Source organism: Vulpes vulpes, chromosome X (assembly GCF_048418805.1).
Source record: "Vulpes vulpes isolate BD-2025 chromosome X, VulVul3, whole genome shotgun sequence".
Lineage (NCBI taxonomy): Eukaryota > Metazoa > Chordata > Mammalia > Carnivora > Canidae > Vulpes > Vulpes vulpes.
In genome coordinates this window covers 56505568-56527224 of record NC_132796.1, presented here as the reverse complement: position 1 = coordinate 56527224, position 21657 = coordinate 56505568, and the positions used below count along the sequence as shown (strand labels likewise).

Sequence of the window (21657 nt, the reverse complement as noted above, 5' to 3'; positions counted from 1 at the left end):
CATGCATGTGTTTAAGTTTACTGTTATGTCAAAACATTATGACACTTCATTTTGGGTAGGTGTTTTTTTTTTTTTTAGAAGGTGTTCATTGTTTTTATTATTGTGTGGTTCGCTTTAGCAATATACCTAAAGTCAGACAATTGAAGGCTTGCTAACAGATATCTGTTTCAACATAATTATATTGCTATAGTGGTGCCCAGGGTGATTGTTATGGGCATGACTCCATGGTTCTGAGATCTCTCAAAACTGGATATTTAGAGTATGTTAAGCATCATTTTAGGAATCCATTCTAGTGTTCTTCACCTATGATACCCAGGCCTATGCTATGGTTTTGTGATTCTTTCCACCTAGTGTAGAAATTTTAATCCTAAAAATATACTGAGTATATTGGCAAAATGAAGTTAAACATAGTATTTCAAAGCAAAGTGTAGAAGGTACTTTGTACTATATGTTAGGATAGAGAAAAAGACAGTTTTTAGATCCTTAAAACTCCCTACATCCATTAGGATTAGATTACTTCTATACCTTTGTTTTATATTTGTTGCCTTGGACCAAGATATTGATATAGCAGTGCATCCTATCCTACACCACAAAATTCAATGGTAACAATTTAATTAAAAAAACAGGAAATTAATCTTAAATCAAGGAAGCCTGAGAATAAATGAGAATTGTTTTTTTAAGCTTCTTTTAAAAACTATTTTAGACATAAAAGTGATATCCCATTATATTACTATATCAGAGATATTGGTATAGGGAAATAGTTAATTGTAGGGATGTTCTTTGAGAGCTGTATTAATTTTTTTAATTTATTTTTCACATTTAGGGAGCTAGCTCTTCGGAAAAATCCAAATCATCAGGATCATCACGATCAAAAAGGTTGGTTGATGTTGAAGGGAAAACATTTTCAGGTTCTTTTTGTCTAAGAATAATAATCTTTTATAAAATTCAAGCACCCTTGTTCTAACTAAGTAAACTATTTTATACAAACATACACATTAAAAACTGGACAGTATAGTATAATGAATCCTCTAATATTCATCAGTTAACTTCAACAATTATTTATTCATTCTGACACTGAATTTTATTGGAATTTTCCAAGGAGGATTTATTGTGCCTTAGTGGCCCTTGCAATATGTAGATCATTTCTTTTAGATCATATATATTCTCACAAAACGGACGGAGGGGAAAATGAAATGAATGCCTCCTGAGGCAATATGGGTTTTTAAGGATTATGTCAAATTGTCCAGAATGTTGAGGAGGGGTAGCCATTTTACTTTTGAGGAAGTTATAAGGAGATCATTGCATGGTAAAAATACTTCTCTTTGTTAAAATGTCAAAATGAATTGTACATAAGCACTGAAATGACTTCTAATCATACTTACAAAGCATAATATACTGTGAAGTATAGATTTTATTTGAAGTTTGCAGTTTACTCTATTGGGCATTTTTTAAAATTTTTAAGTAGGCTCCACACTCAGTGTGGGGCTTGAACTCACAACCTGGAGATTTAAGAGTCGGATGTTCTATTGACTGGGCCAGCCAATGCCCTGGACATTCGTTGTTTCTTACCAGTGGGAATGTCTTATAATAAACACAGCTTGCTTTATATTAACATCTCTAAAGTGGTGATTCTTAGGAGATCCCTTCATGATCCCCCACAGTAGCTTTTTCAGAGTGAACATGCCCTGGTCCTACCCCAGACCTACTGAGATATAATTTTCAGTAATACGATACAGAAATAGTGTTTCTGTAGGTGAGTCTGATATGTATCTCTGGTTAAGAGCAACCATTCAATTTAAATATGTTCTTTGGTTCTTATTCCAATTTTCAGAAATGTCCATAATTCTATGAACTTAATTCTTTTCATAGGAAACCATCAGTTGTAACAAAGTATGTTGAATCTGATGATGAAAAACCTTTGGATGAAACTGTACATGAAGATGCTTCTAATGAAAATTCAGAAAATGATATTACTATGCAAAGCTTGCCAAAAGGTAATGTGTGTTGATTTTTCATAGGAAGTTAAAGTTGAAATGTATTTTTAAATGTCATTATAAAATTGGAACTTGATTACTGTTAGCTGTGTGTAAAGGAACAAAACTAGCATTTTAATTGTAGTTGTCTGAAAATGTATTAGAATGGTAATGATAATGTGTGTTAGGAGGTTAAAAACTTAGTATATTTGCAGTCAGCTTTGATAAAGAACAAAACTTACTTTCTTTTTCCATTGGGTTTTAGAAAAGGGATTTAAGTTTGCAAATTATATTTGAATGTGGAAGTTTAGTATAAATGTTTATATTAAGTTTTGGTTCAGCAAATTTAAATATGCTTATTTTAGAGGAAAATATGATGAATATTCTGAAAACTTAAAAAAATTTAAATTCTGGTTTAATCTTATTGCATTCTTAAATTCTTTAAGACTAAAAGCTGACGTTAATTATCAAAGATAGATTTAGATGTACTTCTTGTAATTATCTCTTTAAAATACCTTGTCACATGCCCTTCAACTGTTGTAGTTCTATCCTTAACCTCGTTAATTAGATTGGGGGAAAAAAGTCAAATGAAAATCTTTGACGTTTCATAGCCCAAGTCTGTGAGCAGTCTGATTATATGATAAGAGTAGTGATAAAAGTCTTTGTAATATCATGGTGTTTCAGAGTCAAAAGTTAAATTCTTTCTTTATTAATAATATATACGGAAGTATCTTAGCAGAATTTTCAAATTTATGCTTATAGATCATTTATAATTAGTATTTACTAAACTTGGTTCTCTGTCTACATTTATATTTTTGTGACACATTTTGGAATATGAAAGTTTAAAAAAATGGTGGGAAGGAGCTTAAGACATTGCTTGACTAGGACCAATTAGGAGTTTAGTAGATGAAATATGAAATGAGGAAAAGGGATGAATGAGAGAAAGCAGAAAGATAGAAGGAAAATCAACGGGCTCACCATTTACTTGGCTTTTCAAATAATCTGTGACAATTTTATGCAATGGTTGGTGGCCAGGAGCAGAATCAACTATAATAGGGGAATGTGAGTCCTGTAGGAAGTGACTCATTTTGGATTGTTACATTCTCAGTGGTTGTCACTGCAAGTCCTTATGATGGTCACTGTGTGAGGCAAGATATAGGAATTCAGATCTTTCTTTTAATGAAACTGTGGAGAAAAGTAAGGGATGTTTCTAACCTGAATTAGTCATAACTCTCCCACCAAAGCAAGAATAAACCCATTTCATAAGGTAGAATTTGGGTGATTATTATTACTATAATACTATCTTGAGTATATATAGGTACCAGGCTCTTAGAGAACTAATTCATTTAATTGTCAAAGCAATACTGTAAGGTAGTTATTGTTTCTACTTGTAGAGATAAAGGAACAAATTCAGACCTCAAGGCACTTTTCCAAGCTTTAAATTGAGAAACTAGGTCTGCCTGAATCCAAAGCCAGTGAGTGCTCTTTCCACTCTACTGCTTTGCTTCCATTTGGAGAAGAATCTTCAGAAATAATTCTTTTTGTTAATTATAAATCTTGAGCTTTCTCAAATGCTATGGCTTCTCTGAGAGTATATATGTGAAATGGTTGTTGTAAATAAAGTTTTTTTTGTGTGTGTGTGTAGGTTATCTAAATTCGCCAGTTTGTAAAAACTCAGTCCTCTATTTGCCTGCTTTCCCCTCCTTTTTTTCAGAGTCTCAGAAATACTTATAATTAGATGCTATACCTTGCCAAAAATCTGCTTGCTGAATAACATAGGCCCATGTTTCAGGGAGACCACCCCTGAAAACTATCAGGTTTTACTTTCTTAAGTGTTGCCAATAATGCCCAATTACTAAGCCCAGCAATGTAGGTAAATGTGAGACCTGGGTTCTTTTTACTATGCTCCTGCTTTATTTGCTCTTGAGAGATTATAATGAAAAATTAATAACCTGTCTTCTCAGTTCACATGTTTTATAACTAAGAAAGTAAATTCTTTCTAAATTTTTCCATAGAGACTAATAATCGATCTCATTCTGCAGTTTATTGTTAGAGCAGTTGGGCTTACATATGCAATCTTTTGTTTAAGACTCTTTAAGGACTTTTCAGGTACTAAAAATTTGACACACTAGTTGGGAAATGCCTCAGAATAGGTATAGCATTAATAGCAGAATTAACTTCTCACATTGCCTCCCACTGTCTTCCCCCAAAGCAATATAAAAAACCCTTAAAAACCTTTTTATGAGCTTTGATTTGGATTATGATAAGAATAGGATGTCTTTTAAAAATTTTCCTTCGGGTACTTCTATTTTATAAACTTCTGGAACTTAGCATGGGTGTTCATACTCACAACAGTTTTTGTGATAGGCACTATAAAAATTCATAACTGGGCTGAGGCTTTCTACTTTATTCACACATTTCTGTTATAATCAGTTCATAATACCCCTATCCTATTTTTATTAGTTATATTTGAACAAGTAATCTGATTGTTGACACCTGGCCCTGTTATTATTTCCCTGTTTTATTTATTCTTGAGAGGTCCTTATACAAGTAGTGAAAACTTGAAAGAAACAAAATTATGTACCAGCAATGTTGGCTTTATCTGAACTGAAGTCTTGTACTTCATTTGCACATTTAATATGTGTAATGGTTTTTTAAATGAAATCATTCTAGGTACAGTGATTGTACAACCAGAGCCAGTGCTGAATGAAGACAAAGATGATTTTAAAGGGCCTGAATTTAGAAGCAGAAGTAAAATGAAAACTGAAAATCTCAAAAAACGCGGAGGTAAATACAAGTGAAAATGAAAACATGAGTTTAAATTGCTGTTTATGACCATATTGGAAAATCTGATGTGCTTATTAAAAATACCTCCAGTTTTCTGCCCATTGTTTAATAAAGCACTACTTAAAAATAACTTCTGTTTCTCTCTGAGCTCTGAAGCAGAAAAGGTTAAACCCTGTTTATCAAAATACCTTTGCCTTCAGTGGCTATAAAGTTATCTCAAGAAGCTTAGCATTTCCTTCTTGCATATTAGTTCTGTAATGCTTATATAATGCCAAAATACCATGTGTTCCTTCTCACCCCAAAAGAATTTCAGATTTGGACAAAATATTGCCTATGGCCTTTGGGTAACTTTATATATATCTAATGCATTGTTTCACAGAGTTACCTGTGCATTAGTATTATTTGGGGTGCTTGTTAAAAATGCAAGTCCCTTAACTCCACTAACAAATTAGAGTTTTTGGGGATGATGTTAAGAATGAGCCCCATTTTGTTCTTTTGTATGTTAAAGTTGGAGATCTACTGATGTAAGGATGATAACCTAAAAATGAATAGGAAGGAGAAGGGAGCTAGAGCTAGTAACCTTCCTTCCACCTGTCTCAGCCATCTCTTCTTTTGTCTGTCTACCTCCACTTATACACACACTGTGTTGACTAATCATCTGTGGAAAGTTTGCATAAGGAGGATTCATTTAGAAATTTATAACAATGGAGTATATTTCCCATTTGTTTGTGTGTGATTTTTAAATAGTGCCTGTATATTTTCTGGGCAGATTTCCAGAGCCATAATCCATGACTATAAAAGGAACAGATCTCTAAAAAATAGAACATGCCACTAAATTTTAAAGTAGAAGTGTAATGGAAGCAGGTCTATTTAATATTTATCATGTTACCTGTGTTTTATAGCATAGTACTTATATCGGTGAAATTTTGTGCAGATTTTTATTTCAGTGCTATATGATTATCTTGATGGAAATAGAATATATCTGTATTTGTTATATATATATTTTTGGATTAAATAACTCATTAGGTTGTTGGAGAAAAATCAAAGAAATGTTGTTTAGTCTTTTGTCCACAAGGGGGTGTTCTGCTCCTTTCAAGCATATGGAAGATTTATGGAGAATGTAGTTCATACTAGGGAAACTGCCATTGCAGCAACAGAGCTCACCAAAGTTAAACAGTTCTCTTAAAAACAAGAGAATTAGCAAGTAGAAAGTGATGGTAGGGATCAGTAGCAAGAGTCTGGAGAAGAGATCACTAAGTGTACTACATTGTATCAACATTAATATCTAAATGGTGTCTTTTGGAGAGGGACTCTGGCGCAGTGTCTAGAATGTGTGTAAGGGCCAAAAGGAGAATGAAAAAAGAACCACAGTTGTTGGGGAAGGTACTCTTAGTGCCACTTAACTATGCTACTGGTATTTGGTCTGAGCTGATATATTTGGAACATTTTATTGAGTGTTTTGTGTAAGAATGTTTATATTGTGGTTAATGAGATATGTTTGTTTATAGCCATATAGTAGCACCTAAAATCTCTCATGTTACTCTTTGCTCTAATGATTTGCTACATCTTTAAACTGTCAGAAATCACACAGGAAATTTAACTGTCTTTACTTATATATACATGTATGAATAAATTAGTGATCTGAGGTACTGAATTGCTAGTTAATACTCAAACTTCCTAGGAAAGTTAGTTCTTTTTTTAAAATTTAAATTCAATTAGCCAACATATAGTACCTCATTAGTTTCAGATGTAGTGTTCAATAATTTATCAGTTGCGTATAACACCCAGTGCTCACTCATCACATCACTTGCCCTCCTTAATGCCCATCACCCCAGGAAAGTTAGTTCTGTATTTGAAGTTCTGTAATTTAGGAAACTACTAAGAAAGTAAACTATATATAAAATAATCTTGTATTGACTTAAAACAAAATTAAACATAAAGATGCAGCTATATCCACCAATTCAGGAGCTACTTTTTAAAAAACACCACAGCCTATATGTATACAATGGAATATTACTCAGCCATTAGACACAACAAATACCCACCATTTGCTTTGATATGGATGGAAGTGGAGGGTATTATGCTGAGTGAAATAAGTCAATTGGAGAAGGACAAACATTATACGGTCTCATTCATTTGGGGAATATAAAAAATAGTGAAAGGGAATGAAGGGGAAAGGAGAGAAAATGAGTGGGAAATATCGGAGAGGGAGACAGAACATGAGAGACTCCTAACTGGGAAATGAACAAGGGATGGTAGAAAGGGAGGTGGGTGGGGGGTGGGGGTGACGGGGTGACGGGCACTGAGGGGGGGCACTTGATGGGATGAGCACTGGGTGTTATGCTATATGTTGGTAAATTGAACTCCAATAAAAAAAAGAAACAAACAAAAAAAACACCACAGCCTTTTGACAACCTTTTCCCCAGTTTGTTAGGAAGTGTATTTTACACCTAATTTTTCTATCTGGCACAATAATTTTATTTTAAATTCCAGTATAGCTAACAAACTGGGTTGTATTAGATTTAAGTGTACAGTTTAGTGATTCAACAATTCCATACATCACACAGTGCTTATCGTGACAAGTGTGCTCCTTTATTCCCATTACTTATTTTACCCATCCCTGTACCCACCTCCCTCTGGTAACCATCAGTTTTGTTATCTATAGCTAAGAATCTGTTTCTTGGTTTATATATCCCTTTTTTCTTTTGCTCATTTTTTCCCCTTAAATTCCACATATGAGTGAAATCATATGGTATTTGTTTTTCTCTGACTTATTATCCTTAGTATTATACTGTATAGCTCTAGCCATGTTGTTGCAAATGGCAAGATTTCATTATTTTTATGGCTGATAATATTCCATTGTGTATATATACACCATATCTTTTTTATCCATTCATCTTTCAGCGAATACTTGGGATGCTTACATAATTTGGCTGTTGTTGTAAATATTGCTTCTATAAACATGTGCATGTGTCCCTTTGAATTAGTGTTTTTGTATTTTGGGGGCTAATACCCAGTAGTGCAATTCCTAGATCATACCTCTATTTTTTACTTTTTGAGTAATCTCCATAGTATTGTCCAGAGTGGCTGCATCAGTTGACATTCCCACCGATAGTGCAAGAGGGTTCCTTTTTTCTCCATGTCTTTGTCAATACTTGTTTTTCATTTTCTTGTTTTTTAAAAATATTTTATCTGACAGGAGTGTGTACAAGCACAAGCAGGGATAGTGGCAGGAAGAGGGAGAGGGTGAAGCAGAACCCCTGCTGAGCAGGGAGCCTGCCATGTGGCTCAATCCCAGGACCCTGGGGTCATGATCTGAGCTGAAGGCAGACACTTAACCAACTAGCCACTCAGGCGCCCCATCAACACTTGTTTTTCTTACTTTAGCTGTTCTGATAAGTGTGATGTGACATCTCTTTGTGAGGTGATATCTCTTGTATTTATGATTTGCATTTCCCTGATAATGGCTGATATTGAGGATCTTTTCATGTGTCTGTTGGCCATCTGTATGTTTTCTTTGGAGGAATGTCTGTTTATGTTCTCTGCCCATTTTTAATTGGATTGTTCATTTTTTAAGTGTTGGATTCTATCAATTCTTTATATATTTTCGATACTAACCCTTTATCAGATATCATTTGCAAATATCTTCTTCCATTCTGTAGGTTGCCTTTTAGTTTTGTTGATTGTTTTCTTCACTGTGCAGGGAAGCCTTTTATTTTGGTGTTATCCCAATAGTTTATTTTTGCTTTTATTTCCCTTGCCAGGCGACATATCTAGAAAAGTGTTATGATGGCTGGTGTCAGAGACATTACTGCCTGTGCTCTCTTCTAGAATTTTCTTTATTAAAGATTTTATTTTTAAGTAAGCTTTACACCCAACACAGGGCTCAAACTCACAATTCTGAGATTGAGGGTCACATGCTCCACTGGCTGAGCCAATCAGGCATCCCTCTTCTAGGATTTTTATGGTTTTAGGTCTCACATTTAGACATTTAATCCATTTTGAGTTTATTTTTGTGTACAGTGAGATAAAGTGGTCTAGTTTCATTCTTTTGGTTGTAGCTATCACGTTTTCCCAGCACCATTTGTTGAAGAGACTGTCTTTTCTTCTTTCTTCTCTTTTCTTTTCTTTCTTTTCTTTTCTTTCTTTTCTTCTTTTCTTTTTTCTTTTCTTTTCTTTTCTTTTCTTTTCTTTTCTTTTCTTTTCTTTTCTTTTCTTTCTTTTCTTTCTTTCTTTTCTTTTCTTCTTTTCTTCTTTTCTTTGTTGAGACTCTTTTTCCCCACTAGATAGTGTTTCTTGCTTTGTCAAAGATCGACTATATAATTATGGTCTTACTTCTGGGTTTTCTCTTTTCTTCTGTTGATCTTTGTGTCTGTTTTTCTGCCAGTACCATGCTGTTTTGATTACCACAGCTTTGTAAATAATTTAAGTCTGGAATTGTGTTACCTTCAGCTTTGGTTTTCATTTTCAAGATTGGTTTGGCTATTTGGGGGTCTTTGTGATTCCATATCAACTTTAGGATTGTTCGAGCTCTGTGAAAAAGTGCTGTTTGTATTTTTTAAGGATTGCATTAAATGTGTAAATTGCTTTGAGTAGTTATAGACATTTTAACAATACTTGTTCTTGCAATCCATTAGAATGGAATGTCTTCATTTCTTTGTGTCATCTTCAGTTTTTTATATTAATATTTTATAGAATTTTCTCTTTGGATCTGTTAAAATGTGTTGAACTCCTATGAAGATGCCTCTTTTCCATTTACACGCTATATTATAATCATTAAGATATCTCATAACTAAAAATAAAAATGTAAAGTGGATATATGTAGAAACAAGTACATAAAATAACATTTCACCATTATTCAATATTGGCTTCACATCCCACTTAAATGAAATATTGGTTCAGTCTTACTTCTCCATTTCCTCCTCCTCCTCCCCCTCTATTTTTTAAAATTTTATTTATTTATTCATGAGAGACACAGAGAAGCAGAGACATAGGCAGAGAGAGAAGCAGGCTCCATGCAGGGAGCCCGATGCGGAACTTGATCCTGGGACTCCAGGATCATGCCCTGGGCCAAAGGCAGGCACCCAATCGCTAAGCCACCTGGGCATTCCCTCCTATCCCTCTAATAATGTATATTTTGAAGTTTCTGTGCATGTGTATGTTTTTATATTTTTCTTACACATGTTTATTCATAAAGCATTTATTGTTTACTTAAAATATACAAAGTAGTGTCCTGTGTTTATTCTTTTCAACATTTCACATTAAGCATTGCTTTTGAAGTGTGTCCATCTCAGTTTAGGTACATCTGGTTTTTTATTTTCCACTGCTATGTAGAATTTTGTTAAATGAGTAAACTACTGTCCATTTCCCAAATGGAAGTTATTTCCAATTTTTTGTTTTCAAAGTTTTCTGTTTTCCTACTTAGTGTGCAATGAATACCGTGTATATGATTTTTTGTGCGTATGTGGGAGAAATTCTCCAAAGGATCACTTAGTTTTGTTTAGTTTTTGATAATTGCAAAAGCACATAAAATAAGCTTAATATTTATTATGTTAACATTGGATGAACACCCATAGTCTAGCTTTTGTCTTGTTAGTGTATCTTAATACAGTCACTATTGAAATGAAGCACACTATGCATTTGTTTCTGTTAAAACAAATACAGAATATATGAGTACTCAAGATCAAACATTAATATGGGACAGTATAATAATAAAATACTAGAAACTTATATAGTGAATCTTCAAATTCTCCATATTGTCCTGAAAAGTATGATGGTGCTGTTAAAACTCGTTAAAACTTTTTTAACTTCTGCAAATAGGAATATTTGTCATAATGTTTGGGTCCGTGGTGCTTTGGACCTAAAAAATAAGAAAAAAAACAAACTAGAAAATTGAAAGGGGGCAGCCCCGGTGGCTCAGCGGTTTAGCGCCGCCTACAGCTCAGGGCGTGATCCTGGAGACCCGGGATTGAGTCCCACATCAGGCTCCCTGCATGGAGCCTGCTTCTCCCTCTACCTGTGTCTCTGCCTCTCTCTCTCTCCTCTCTGTGTATTCTCATGAATAAATAAATAAAATCTTTAAAAAAGAAAGAAAATGGAAAGGTTAGAAATGTGTGTATTGTTTTGTCTTTTATTTAGAGATAGATATAGCTTATTCTTTTAATCGTCTCTCCTTTTTATTTGTGAATGCAGGCATTTTCATTGGCCTGTTTGGAATCATAATCTACCATTTTACTTGTGTCAAGATCTTGGTTGCACATCAGAATCTCTGTAAAACTAAAAAAAATAATGTTTAGGAGATTCTCATTCAGTAGATCAGGGGTGGGAATGGCTGTCTCTGCTTTTAAAAAGTTTCTTCAGATGATTCTGATGTTTAGGTCAGATTGTGAAGCACTGCTGTAAGCAGGACTAGGGGTGAGAGTGAGATAGGAGAGATTTCCTCTTCGTTGCATTGGGTCATCTTCAGACTGTTTTCCTGTAGACACTGTGGAATGGGGCTCTTCCTCCCTCATCTTCCAAGTCATTTTCAGGATTTGCTCTCAGGATGGATAGATATTTCTGCAAGTCTTATTTGTCCTTAATTGGAAATAGTAGACAGTGCTGACATTGAATGGATAGTGAAATACACATATAAGACAGGGTAGTGGGGATTATGGATAGTATTGAAGTCAATCTGAGGTAAGAAATTGGTAATTTAAAATTATCAGGTTTTCACATACTATATTGGAAGAGTCTGTGCTGACATAATCATTTTGAGGGTAAAAAATTAATGGCATACCTAACTTTTAAGTATAAGGAAAAGACTATTCCACATATGTCACTGGCTTCCCCATTCTTTAAGAACTGATAATTTATTTGCAAGGCAATAGCAAAGTGAAAAGAGCTCTTGACCCTATTTTTAGAACTTCTCTTATGGAGTCTCTTCATGTTTTATCAAGTTATTGTGAGAAATAGGATTTGCAACTGTAAAAGGAGACAAATTAGGATTTGTAGTTCTGGAATTTGCCATGATTGTCATGTTTTTAGTAAGTCCATAAAATTATTAACCTTTCGTGTCCACAATGTCAACTTTTCTAAGGATTATCAAGTATTTAATTTCCAATATGAAAATTGCAAAATGCTGACTAAAGTAAATATCTTTTTTTTATGTGTGTGTGTATGTCTCAATAATGGTGACTCCTTTCTCCTAGAAGATGGGCTTCATGGGATTGTGAGCTGCACAGCTTGTGGACAACAGGTCAATCATTTTCAGAAAGATTCCATTTATAGACATCCTTCACTGCAAGTACTTATTTGTAAGGTATGTAATGATCTGTTTATAATTCATTCTACAAATATCTGAATGTTTACTATATGTTAGACTTTTGGTTTATGGTGTCAGACTTTTGGTGCCTAGTGATGAAGGAGATGGAAATGGTCTCTGTTTTTGGAGGGCTTATATTGTAGTGGAGAGGACAGACATTACAAAAAGCCCAGTAAGTGCCATGGTAGGGGAAGTATTGTGGAGTATGGGAGCATTCAGGAAGCCTGTGTACTTTGGAGTTGGGTAGGGAGGTCTTTATAATGTAGATAATATAAGATAGTATCTACATATAAATAGGAATTAGCCTGGTGAAGTGAGATTGACTCAGCATATTGTAAACAGAGGCAACTTGGTATCCAAAGGCTAGTGAGTGAAGGAGAGCATGGTGTGTTGGCAAATCTTAAGAGTATATGTGTATGCACATGTATGTTGTATAACCTTCCCTCTTTTTTATTTAAAGATTTTATTTATTTATTCATGAGATAGAGAGAGAGATTGAGAGGCAGAGACACAGGCAGAGGGAGTAGCAGGCTCCATGCAGGAAGCCTGATGTATGGGTCTAGATCTTGGGACTCTGAGATCTCGCCCTGAGCCAAAGGAAGAAGCTCAACCGCTGAGCCATCCAGGCATCCCTATAACCTTCCCTCTTTATGTATTCTAATTACCCAAATCTAAACTTTCTGCTTGGGGCAGGGTTTTGGCGTGAGTTGGAGATGATAGAGTTAAAAATGTCTCTTATGTTGAAGATAGTTTTAACAGTCTATGTATACTCTTTTATTAGTAATATCTTGGAGTTAATTTTAAATATCTATAATATCAAGGTTATGATTTCCCTAACTCATTACTGCTAAGATTAATTCTGTGTTAGTTTGTTTCGCAACAGAATGCCTCCTTGAAATGCAGGGGCAAACCAGATTTTCCTGAGTTGCAGTTCTATCTAGGTTTTCTATTGTATGAATTTTTGATACAAACCTATTTAAGTGGACTAAATTTACTTTTTCCTCTAGCAATTTGTGTCCCTCCATTCTTTGAATTCAGCCAGAAGCCTATTTAGGGGACATGTTGTAACTTCTAGTTTTAAAATGGGATAGCTGACTTTCATATTGCTAGATTTGTAATGTAATGTGTATTTCCTTTTTCTTCAAATATATATAATTGGGTTTTTCCAAGGACCAATCTATTGAACCTAATCTGTTTTGGTAATCAGTACTTTCATCAGTGGGCACGGAACCTTCCCTTTCTTCAGACTTAGTGAAAATGATTTTAAAGTCAGTCAGACTTGGATTTGAATACCAGCTTTGCCTGTCACCTAATTGTATGACTGGAGGAAATTTACTTATGTATTAGCCTTTTCTCTCAAGTTGGGTGTAATCAGAAACTTGCTTTACCAAAATCTTTTATAAACTTTATATAAGGAATAGTGATACTTGATGATATGGGAATATATTTCAAGGGATTAATTTACTGAGATATTCCTATGTCTGTAAAATACTAGTATTGGATAAGGTAGTAGTTTGCTTTGATTCTCTAAAACATATAAATACACACACACATTGCCTTTACTTTTTTTAATGACTTAAAGTTTTTGTCATTTCTGAATGCTATCCATTTTGAATATATAATGTCCCCTTCCCCTTTTCTTTTAATAGAATTGCTTTAAATATTACATGAGTGATGATATTAGCCGAGACTCTGATGGAATGGATGAACAATGTAGGTAGGTAATAAATCAAGATGAACTAAAACTCAGTATTGCCTGCTTCTTATGGGGGGAAATTCTTACATAGTATGTTATTAGATCCATTTTTTGTAGTATCATCATTGATGTCTTTAATGGATGGTTATTCTTTTTCACAAAACCTTAGGTTTATGTCTGTTTTAGATTTCCGGTAAAGAATAAGCAGGTGACCCAAAGTACTTTACTATTAAAGTTCCTGGCAGGAAAATTTAAATTTCTTTAATAATGGAAAATTTTAAAGTGAGTTTCATTTTAGAATAATATTTTCATTTTTTAAATAATTTCAGGTGGTGTGCAGAAGGTGGAAACTTGATTTGTTGTGACTTTTGCCATAATGCCTTCTGCAAGAAATGCATTCTGCGCAACCTTGGTCGAAAAGAACTCTCTACAATAATGGATGAAAACAACCAGTGGTATTGCTATATTTGTCACCCAGAACCTTTGTTGGACTTGGTCACTGCATGTAATAGCGTATTTGAAAATTTAGAACAGTTGTTGCAACAAAATAAGAAGAAGATAAAAGTTGACAATGAAAAGAGTAATAAAGTATATGACCATACACCCAGATTCTCTCCAAAGAAAAATAGTTCCAATTGTAATGGAGAAGAAAAGAAATTAGATGATTCATGTTCTGGTTCAGTAACCTACTCTTACTCAGCACTAATTGTGCCCAAAGAGATGATTAAGAAGGCAAAAAAACTGATTGAGACTACAACTAACATGAACTCCAGTTACGTGAAATTTTTGAAGCAGGCAGCAGATAATTCAGAAATCAATTCTGCTACAAAGTTACGTCAGCTTAAGGCTTTTAAATCTGTGTTGGCTGATATCAAGAAAGCTCACCTTGCATTAGAAGAAGATTTGAATTCAGAGATTCGAGCTTTGGATGCTGTAAACAAAGAGAAAAATACCAAAGAGCATAAGGTCATAGATGCTAAGTCTGAAACAAAAGTACGAAAAGGAGAAAAACCCTGTGCTTTGGAAAGGAAGGATATTTCAAAATCAGAAGCTAAACTGTCAAGAAAGCAGGTGGATAGTGAGCACATGGATCAGAGTAATACAGTACAGGAACAAAGAGCAAATAAAAGTGTCAGTGGTGAACATAAGAAATCTGATAAAAAAGAACCTCAATATGAACCTGCTAACACTTCTGAAGATTTAGACATGGATATTGTTTCTGTTCCTTCCTCAGTTCCAGAAGACATTTTTGAGAATCTTGAGACAGCTATGGAAGTTCAGAGTTCAACAGATAATCAGGGAGATGGCAATAGTGGAACTGAGCAAGAACTGGAGAATTCTTCTGTAAAATTAAATATTACTTCCAAAGACAACAGAGGAGGTATTAAATCAAAAACTACAGCTAAAGTAACTAAAGAATTATATGTTAAACTCACTCCTGTTTCCCTTTGTAATTCTCCAATTAAAGGTGCTGATTGTCAGGAAGTACCACAAGATAAAGATGGCTATAAAAGTTCTGGTCTGAATCCTAAGCCAGAGAACTGTGGACTTGGACAGGAAAAGAATGATAATGAGCATTTGTTTGAAAGTGAAGTTCCATTACTCTCAGAAGAATCTGATCTTCGAAGATCTCCACGTGTAAAGACCACACCCTTGAGGCGACAGACAGAAACCAATCCTCCAACATCTAATTCAGATGAAGAAAGTAATGAAATAGTTAAGGAGAAACAAAACCTATCAGTTCCAATGAGAAAAAACGATAAGCGAAATTCTTCTGACAGTGCTATAAATAATCCTAAACCTAATAAATTGCCTAAATCTAAGCAGTCAGAGATTGTGGATCAGAATTCAGATTCTGATGAAATGTTAGCAATCCTCAAAGAGGTATCCAGGATGAGTCACAGTTCTTCTTCAGATACTGATATTAATGAAACTCATACAAATCACGAGAAGACTTTATATGATTTAAAGACCCAAACAGGGAAAGATGATAAAGGAAAAAGGAAACGAAAAAGTTCTACTTCTGGTTCAGATTATGACATTAAAAAAGGCAAATCAGCTAAAAGATCTATAATTTCTAAAAAGAAACGACAAAACCAGTCTGAATCGTCCAATTATGACTCAGAATTAGAAAAAGAGATAAAAAGCATGAGTAAAATCGGGGCTGCCAGAACAACCAAAAAAAGAGTTCCAAATAAAGAAGACTATGATTCTTCTGAAGATGAAAAACACAGAAAAAAAGGAATGGATAATCAAGGGCAGAAAAATTTGAAGACTGCCCATGAAGGATCATCTGATGATGCTGAAAGGAAACAAGAGAGAGAGAATTTCTCTTCAGCTGAAGGCACAATTGATAAAGACAGAACCAACATGGACTTAAGAGATCAAATCTCTAAGAATCAACAGTCAGGTGTTTCTTCTGATGGTGCTGATAAGCTGCCTTCAGGAAAGGAGGCTAGTTTTAATTCTCCAGAAGACAAAAAGGTTGCTGAAACTAAAGAAAAGAGTAAGCATTTGAAAACTAAAATGTGTAAGAAAGTACAGGCAGGCTTATCTGACATTCTTGAGAATTTCCCAAAGAAAGAGCAGAGTGATGAATCCTCTGAAGATGATAAAAAGCAGAGTAAAAAGGGAACTGAAGTAAAAGAAAAGAAAACTACAGACTTGAAGAAAAGTACAATTAAGATGGAACAACAGTATGAATCATCATCTGATAGCACTGAGAAACTACCCGAGGGAGAAGTTGTTTCTCCTTTTCCTAAAGGTATAAAACAAAATAAGAATGATACAACTTATGGAGAAAAGAAAAGTAAAAAAACAAAAGATAAAACTTCTGAAAAGAAAGGTGAAGTATCTGATAATGCTGAGAAATTACAGGGAAAAAGAGATAGTTGTGATTCTTCAGAAGATAAAAAGAGTAAGAATGGGGCATCCAATAGAGTGAAGAAAAGATGTAACTTGTCTGAAAAGAGTTCAAGGAAGAGACAAGATTGTTCATCATCTGATACTGAGAAATATTCCATGAAAGAAGACGGTTGTGATTCTTCTGATAAGAGACTGAATAGAATAGAACTGAATGAAAGAAGAAATTTAAATTCAAAGAGAAATACCAAGGAAGTACATATTGGCTCATCATCTTCTGATGGTGAGGAAAGTTCTGAAGACAATAAAAAGCTAAAGAAACAGAGAACTTCAGCAAAAAAGAAGACAGTCAATGTCAAGGAGAAAATGAGAAACTCCCTAAGAACAAGCACTAAAAGGAAGCAAGCTGATATTACATCATCATCTTCTTCTGATATAGGAGATGATGATCAGAATTCTGTAGGCGAGGGAAGCAGTGATGAGCAGAAAATTAAGCCTGTGACTGAAAATTTAGTGCTATCTTCACATACTGGATTTTGCCAATCTTCAGGTATGCAAAAATACATAAATTCATAATTTGTACTTTTATCCTCTTGAATACCTATATTGTTTTCCTTGAAGCCAATCAAATGCAAGGTTACTGTTTAGGCAAAGGCCGTTTAAAAATTCTTTAAAGATTTGCTAGAAAGCCTGCCTTCATTTATTTTTATGCCATTATTGGAAAGTATTTCAAATATTGTTAGTATTCTGTATCTGATATACCAGGTTTGTTGGGTAGATAACAGAATTTATTTACCAATGTTTAGTGATTTTTCTGGAGTAATAAACAGTAGTTTATGAAGGAAAATCAGACCTCTGTCAGTCGTTCAGTAAGTATATATTCATGTAATGGAGATGTGTGCTTGGTGCTGGTATAACATAGTGTGTGGAAGTTTTAACTGCCTTGCCATGCATATGACTTTTTATGTAATCTCTGCACCCAGTGTGGGGCTCAAACTCACAACCCCAAGGTCAAGAGTTGCATGCTCTTCCAGCTGAGACAGCCAGGCACCCCTGCATATATGACTTTTTAAATTGGACAGATTAACTTTTTGTCTAGTGAATTCTCTGAAAACTAAATTTACATCATTAAACCCATTGCTGATGCTTGTCAATTTTTTTCTAATCACATGAACAGATGTTTCTGTCTATAACAATAACAAAATAAAAATCCAAAAAGTAGATGAATTACCTTACCTTGAGGAGATAGAGACTAGGACAGTTAGGGTTTGGGTCAACCAGTTAGTAATACCCCCCCAAAATTAGAATTATAAAAATAATTTTTATCACTGTTGCAGTTCCTAAAAATCAGTTGTATAATAAATGTGCATGTGTCACTTCATTTTTTTTAAGTCAGTAAACCTGTCAGTTAACCAGGGACATGTTAAGCAAACTTATTCATTCATTCATTCATTAAAAAAATTATTTATTTTCTAAAGGATTTATTTATATTCTGACTCCAGCATGCTTGCTTAATTAATTAATTTAAATTCCAATACATGTAGCATACAGTATTATATTGATTTCAGGTTGTACTATATATAGTGGCTCAGCAAGTCTGTATATTAGTACTCATTGCAATAAGTGTACTCTTAATCCCCTTCACCTGTTTCAACCATCATGTCCCTTCCCTTTGGTAACCATCAGTTTGTTCTCTATAGTTAAGTGTCTGTTTTTTTATTTGTCTTTTTTCTTTGTTCATTTGTTTTGTTTCTTAAATTCTACGTATGAGTAAAATCATAAGGTATTTGTCTTTCTCTGACTTACTTAGCATTATGCTCTCTTGATCCATACATGTTGCAAATAGTAAGATTTCATTCATTTTTATGGCTGAGTAATACTCCACTGTGTATATACATGCCACATCTTTATCCATCTATCACTGGACACTTGAGTTGCTTCTATAATTTAGGTATTGTAAATAATGCTGCAATAAGCATATGCATGCTTACATCTTCATGAATTAGTGGATTTCTGTTCTTTGGTTAAATACTGGCAGAATTACTGGATCATATGTTAATTTTGTTTTTAATTTTTGAGGAATGTTCATACTATGTTCCACAGGGGCTGCACCAGTTTGCATTTCCACCAACAGATTCCTTTTTCTCCACATCTTCACCAACACTTTTTATTTCTTGTGTCTTTGATTTCAGGCATTCTGACAGATGTGAGGTGATATTTCATTGTGGTTTTGATTTACATTTCCCTGATGATGAGTGATGTTGAGCATCTTTTCATATGTCTATTGGTCATTTTTATGTCTTCTTTGGAAAGATGCCTGTTTATGTCTTTTGTCCATTTTTAATTGGGTTATTTGTGGAGTTTCTTGGTGCTGAGTTGTAGAGGTTTTTTATGTATTGTGGATACTAATCCTTTATTGGATATATCGTTTGTAAGTATCTTTTCCTATTCTGTAGGTTGTCTCTTAGTTTTGTTGTTTCCTTTGCTGTGCAGAAGCATTTTATTTTAATGTAGTTCCAGTAGTTTATTTTTGCTTTTGTTTACCTTGCCTCAGAAGACATATCTAGAAAAATGTTGCTACAGTGGTTGTCAGAGAAATAACTGCCTATGCTCTCTCCTAGGATTTTTATGGTTTTAGGTCTCGCATTTAGGTCTTCAATCCATTTTGATTTATTTTTGTGTATGGTTTCAGAAAGTGGTCCAGTTCCATTCCTTTGTATGTTACTGTCCAATTTTCTCCACAGTATTTGTTGAAGAGACTTTTTCCTGTTGCATATTCTTGCCTCTGTTGAAAAAAATTAATTTTGTTGAAAATTAATTAACCATATAATGTTGAGCTTAATTCTGGTCTTTCTTTCCTGTTTTCTTGAGCTATGTGTCTGTATTGTGCCAGTACCATACTCTTCTGATTACTCCAGCTTTGTAGTATATCTTGAAATCTGGGATTGTGAAACCTCAAGTTTTGCTCTTCTTTTTTGAGATTGTTTTGGCTATTCAGAGTGTTTTTTTTATTCCATGCAAATGTTAAGATTATTCTAGTTCTGTGAAAAATGCTGTTGGTATTTTGACAGGGATTGGATTAAATCTGTAGATTTTAATTTTAACAATATTTGTTCTCCCAGTCCACGAGCATGGAATATCTTTCCATTTGTTTTTGTCATCTTCCATTTCTTTCATCAGTGTTTTATGGTTTTCAAAGTATAGTTCTTTCACTTCCTTGGTTAACTTTATTCCTAGGTATTTTATTATTTTGGTGCAAATGTCAGTAGGACAGTTTTCTTAACTTATATTTCATTATTAGTGTATAGAAATGCAGTGATTTTCTGTACATTGATTTTGTATCATGTGACCTTACTGAATTAATCTATCAGTTCTAGTAGTTTTTTGATGGAGTCTTTAGGGTTTTCTATGCATGGTATTATGTCATCTGCAAATTATGAGAGTTTTAGTTCTTCCTTACCAATTTGGATGCCTTTTATTTTTTTGTTGTCTGATTGCTGTGGTTAGGACTTCCAGTACCATGTTGAATAAAAGTGGTTTGAATGGATATCCTTGTCTTGTTTCTGATATTAGGGGCAAAGCTCTTAGTTTTCATCATGGAGTATGACATTAGCTTTTAGTTTTTCATATATGGCCATTATCGTGTTGTGGTATATTCCTTCTAAATCTATTTTTTGAGAGTTTTTTATTAATCATGAATGGATTTTATACTTTGTCAAATGCTATTTTTGCATCTATTGAAACGATCATATGATTCTTTTTTTAAAATATTTTATTTTTTTATTCATGAAAGACACACAGAGAGAGGCAGACACACAGGCAGAGGGCTCCCTGCAGGGAGCCTGATGTGGCATTTGATCCTGGGTCTCCAGGATCAGGCCCTGGGTTGAAGGTGGCGCTAAACCGCTGAGCCACCTAGGCTGCCCTGATCATATGATTCTTATGCTTTCTCTTATTGATGTGACGTATCACATTGGTTGATTTGCAAATACGAATCTCACTTGCAGCCCAGGAATAAATCTTACCTGATTGTGTGAATGATTTTTTTATGTATTGTTGGAGTCTGTTTGCTAGTATTTTCTGGAGGATTTTTGCATCTATGTTCTTCAGAGATACTGGCCCGTAGTCCTCCCCCCCCTTTTTTAAGATTTTATTTATTTATTCATCACACACACACACACACACACACACACACACACACAGAGGCAGAGACACAGGCAGAGGGAGAAGTAGGCTCCATGCAAGGAGCCTGATGTGGGACTTGATCCCGGGTCTCCAGGATCACACCCTGGGCTGCAGGTGGCACTAAACCCCTGTACCACCGGGGCTGCCCTCGTAGTTCCCTTTTTAAATCAGGTTTTTGTATCAGAGTAATGCTGGCCTCTTAGAATGAATTTGGAACCTTTCCTTCATCTTCCATTTTTTGGAATAATTTGAGGAGAATTGGGTATTAACTTCTTAAAATATTTAGAATTCACCTGTGAAGCCACGTGGTCCTGGACTTTAGTTTGCTGGGAGTTTTTTGCTTACTTATTCAATTTCACTGTTGGCAGTCGATCTGTTCAAATGTTCAATTTCTTTGCAGTGTAGGTTTGGGAAGTTAAATGTTCCTAGAAATTACTCAATTTCTTCTATTTTGTTCAATTTGTTAGCATATAGTTTTTCATAATATCCTCTTACAATCCTTTCTATTTCTGTGTTGTCTGTTATTGTTTCTCCTCTTTCATTTTTTTAAAGATTTTATTTATTTATTCATGAGAGACAGAGAGATAGAGAGAGAGAGAGAGAGAGAGAGAGAGAGGCAGAGACACAGGCAGAGGGAGAAGCAGGCTCCCTGCAGGGAGCCTGACATGGGGTCTCCAGGATCGCGCCCTGGGCTGAAGGCGGCGCTAAACTGCTGAACCACCCGGGCTGCCCGAGCCCTCTCATTTTTTTGATGTGTCTGGCTGAAGGTTTATCAGTTTTGTGATATTTTCAAAGAACCAGCTTCTGGTTTCATTGATCCATTGTTTTTTGTTTGTTTTGTTTTTGTTTTT

The 21657-nt window shown here is 34.5% G+C and overlaps 1 protein-coding gene across 4 annotated transcripts in view; it reads left to right on the top strand.

Annotated features, from left to right (window-relative positions):
• ATRX (ATRX chromatin remodeler) overlaps positions 1-21657 on the top strand; it is a 321152-nt gene that overhangs the window by 99742 nt on the left and 199753 nt on the right. The window contains exons 4-9 of one of the 4 annotated variants that reach the window (XM_025985025.2): positions 824-876; positions 1870-1994; positions 4647-4760; positions 11951-12060; positions 13713-13780; positions 14089-17171. In XM_025985025.2, coding sequence (XP_025840810.1) covers positions 824-876; positions 1870-1994; positions 4647-4760; positions 11951-12060; positions 13713-13780; positions 14089-17171 — 3553 coding nt within the window. The remainder of the gene's footprint in view (positions 1-823; positions 877-1869; positions 1995-4646; positions 4761-11950; positions 12061-13712; positions 13781-14088; positions 17172-21657) is intronic. The other 3 variants (XM_025985026.2, XM_025985028.2, XM_025985027.2) reach the window with 3 other exon arrangements.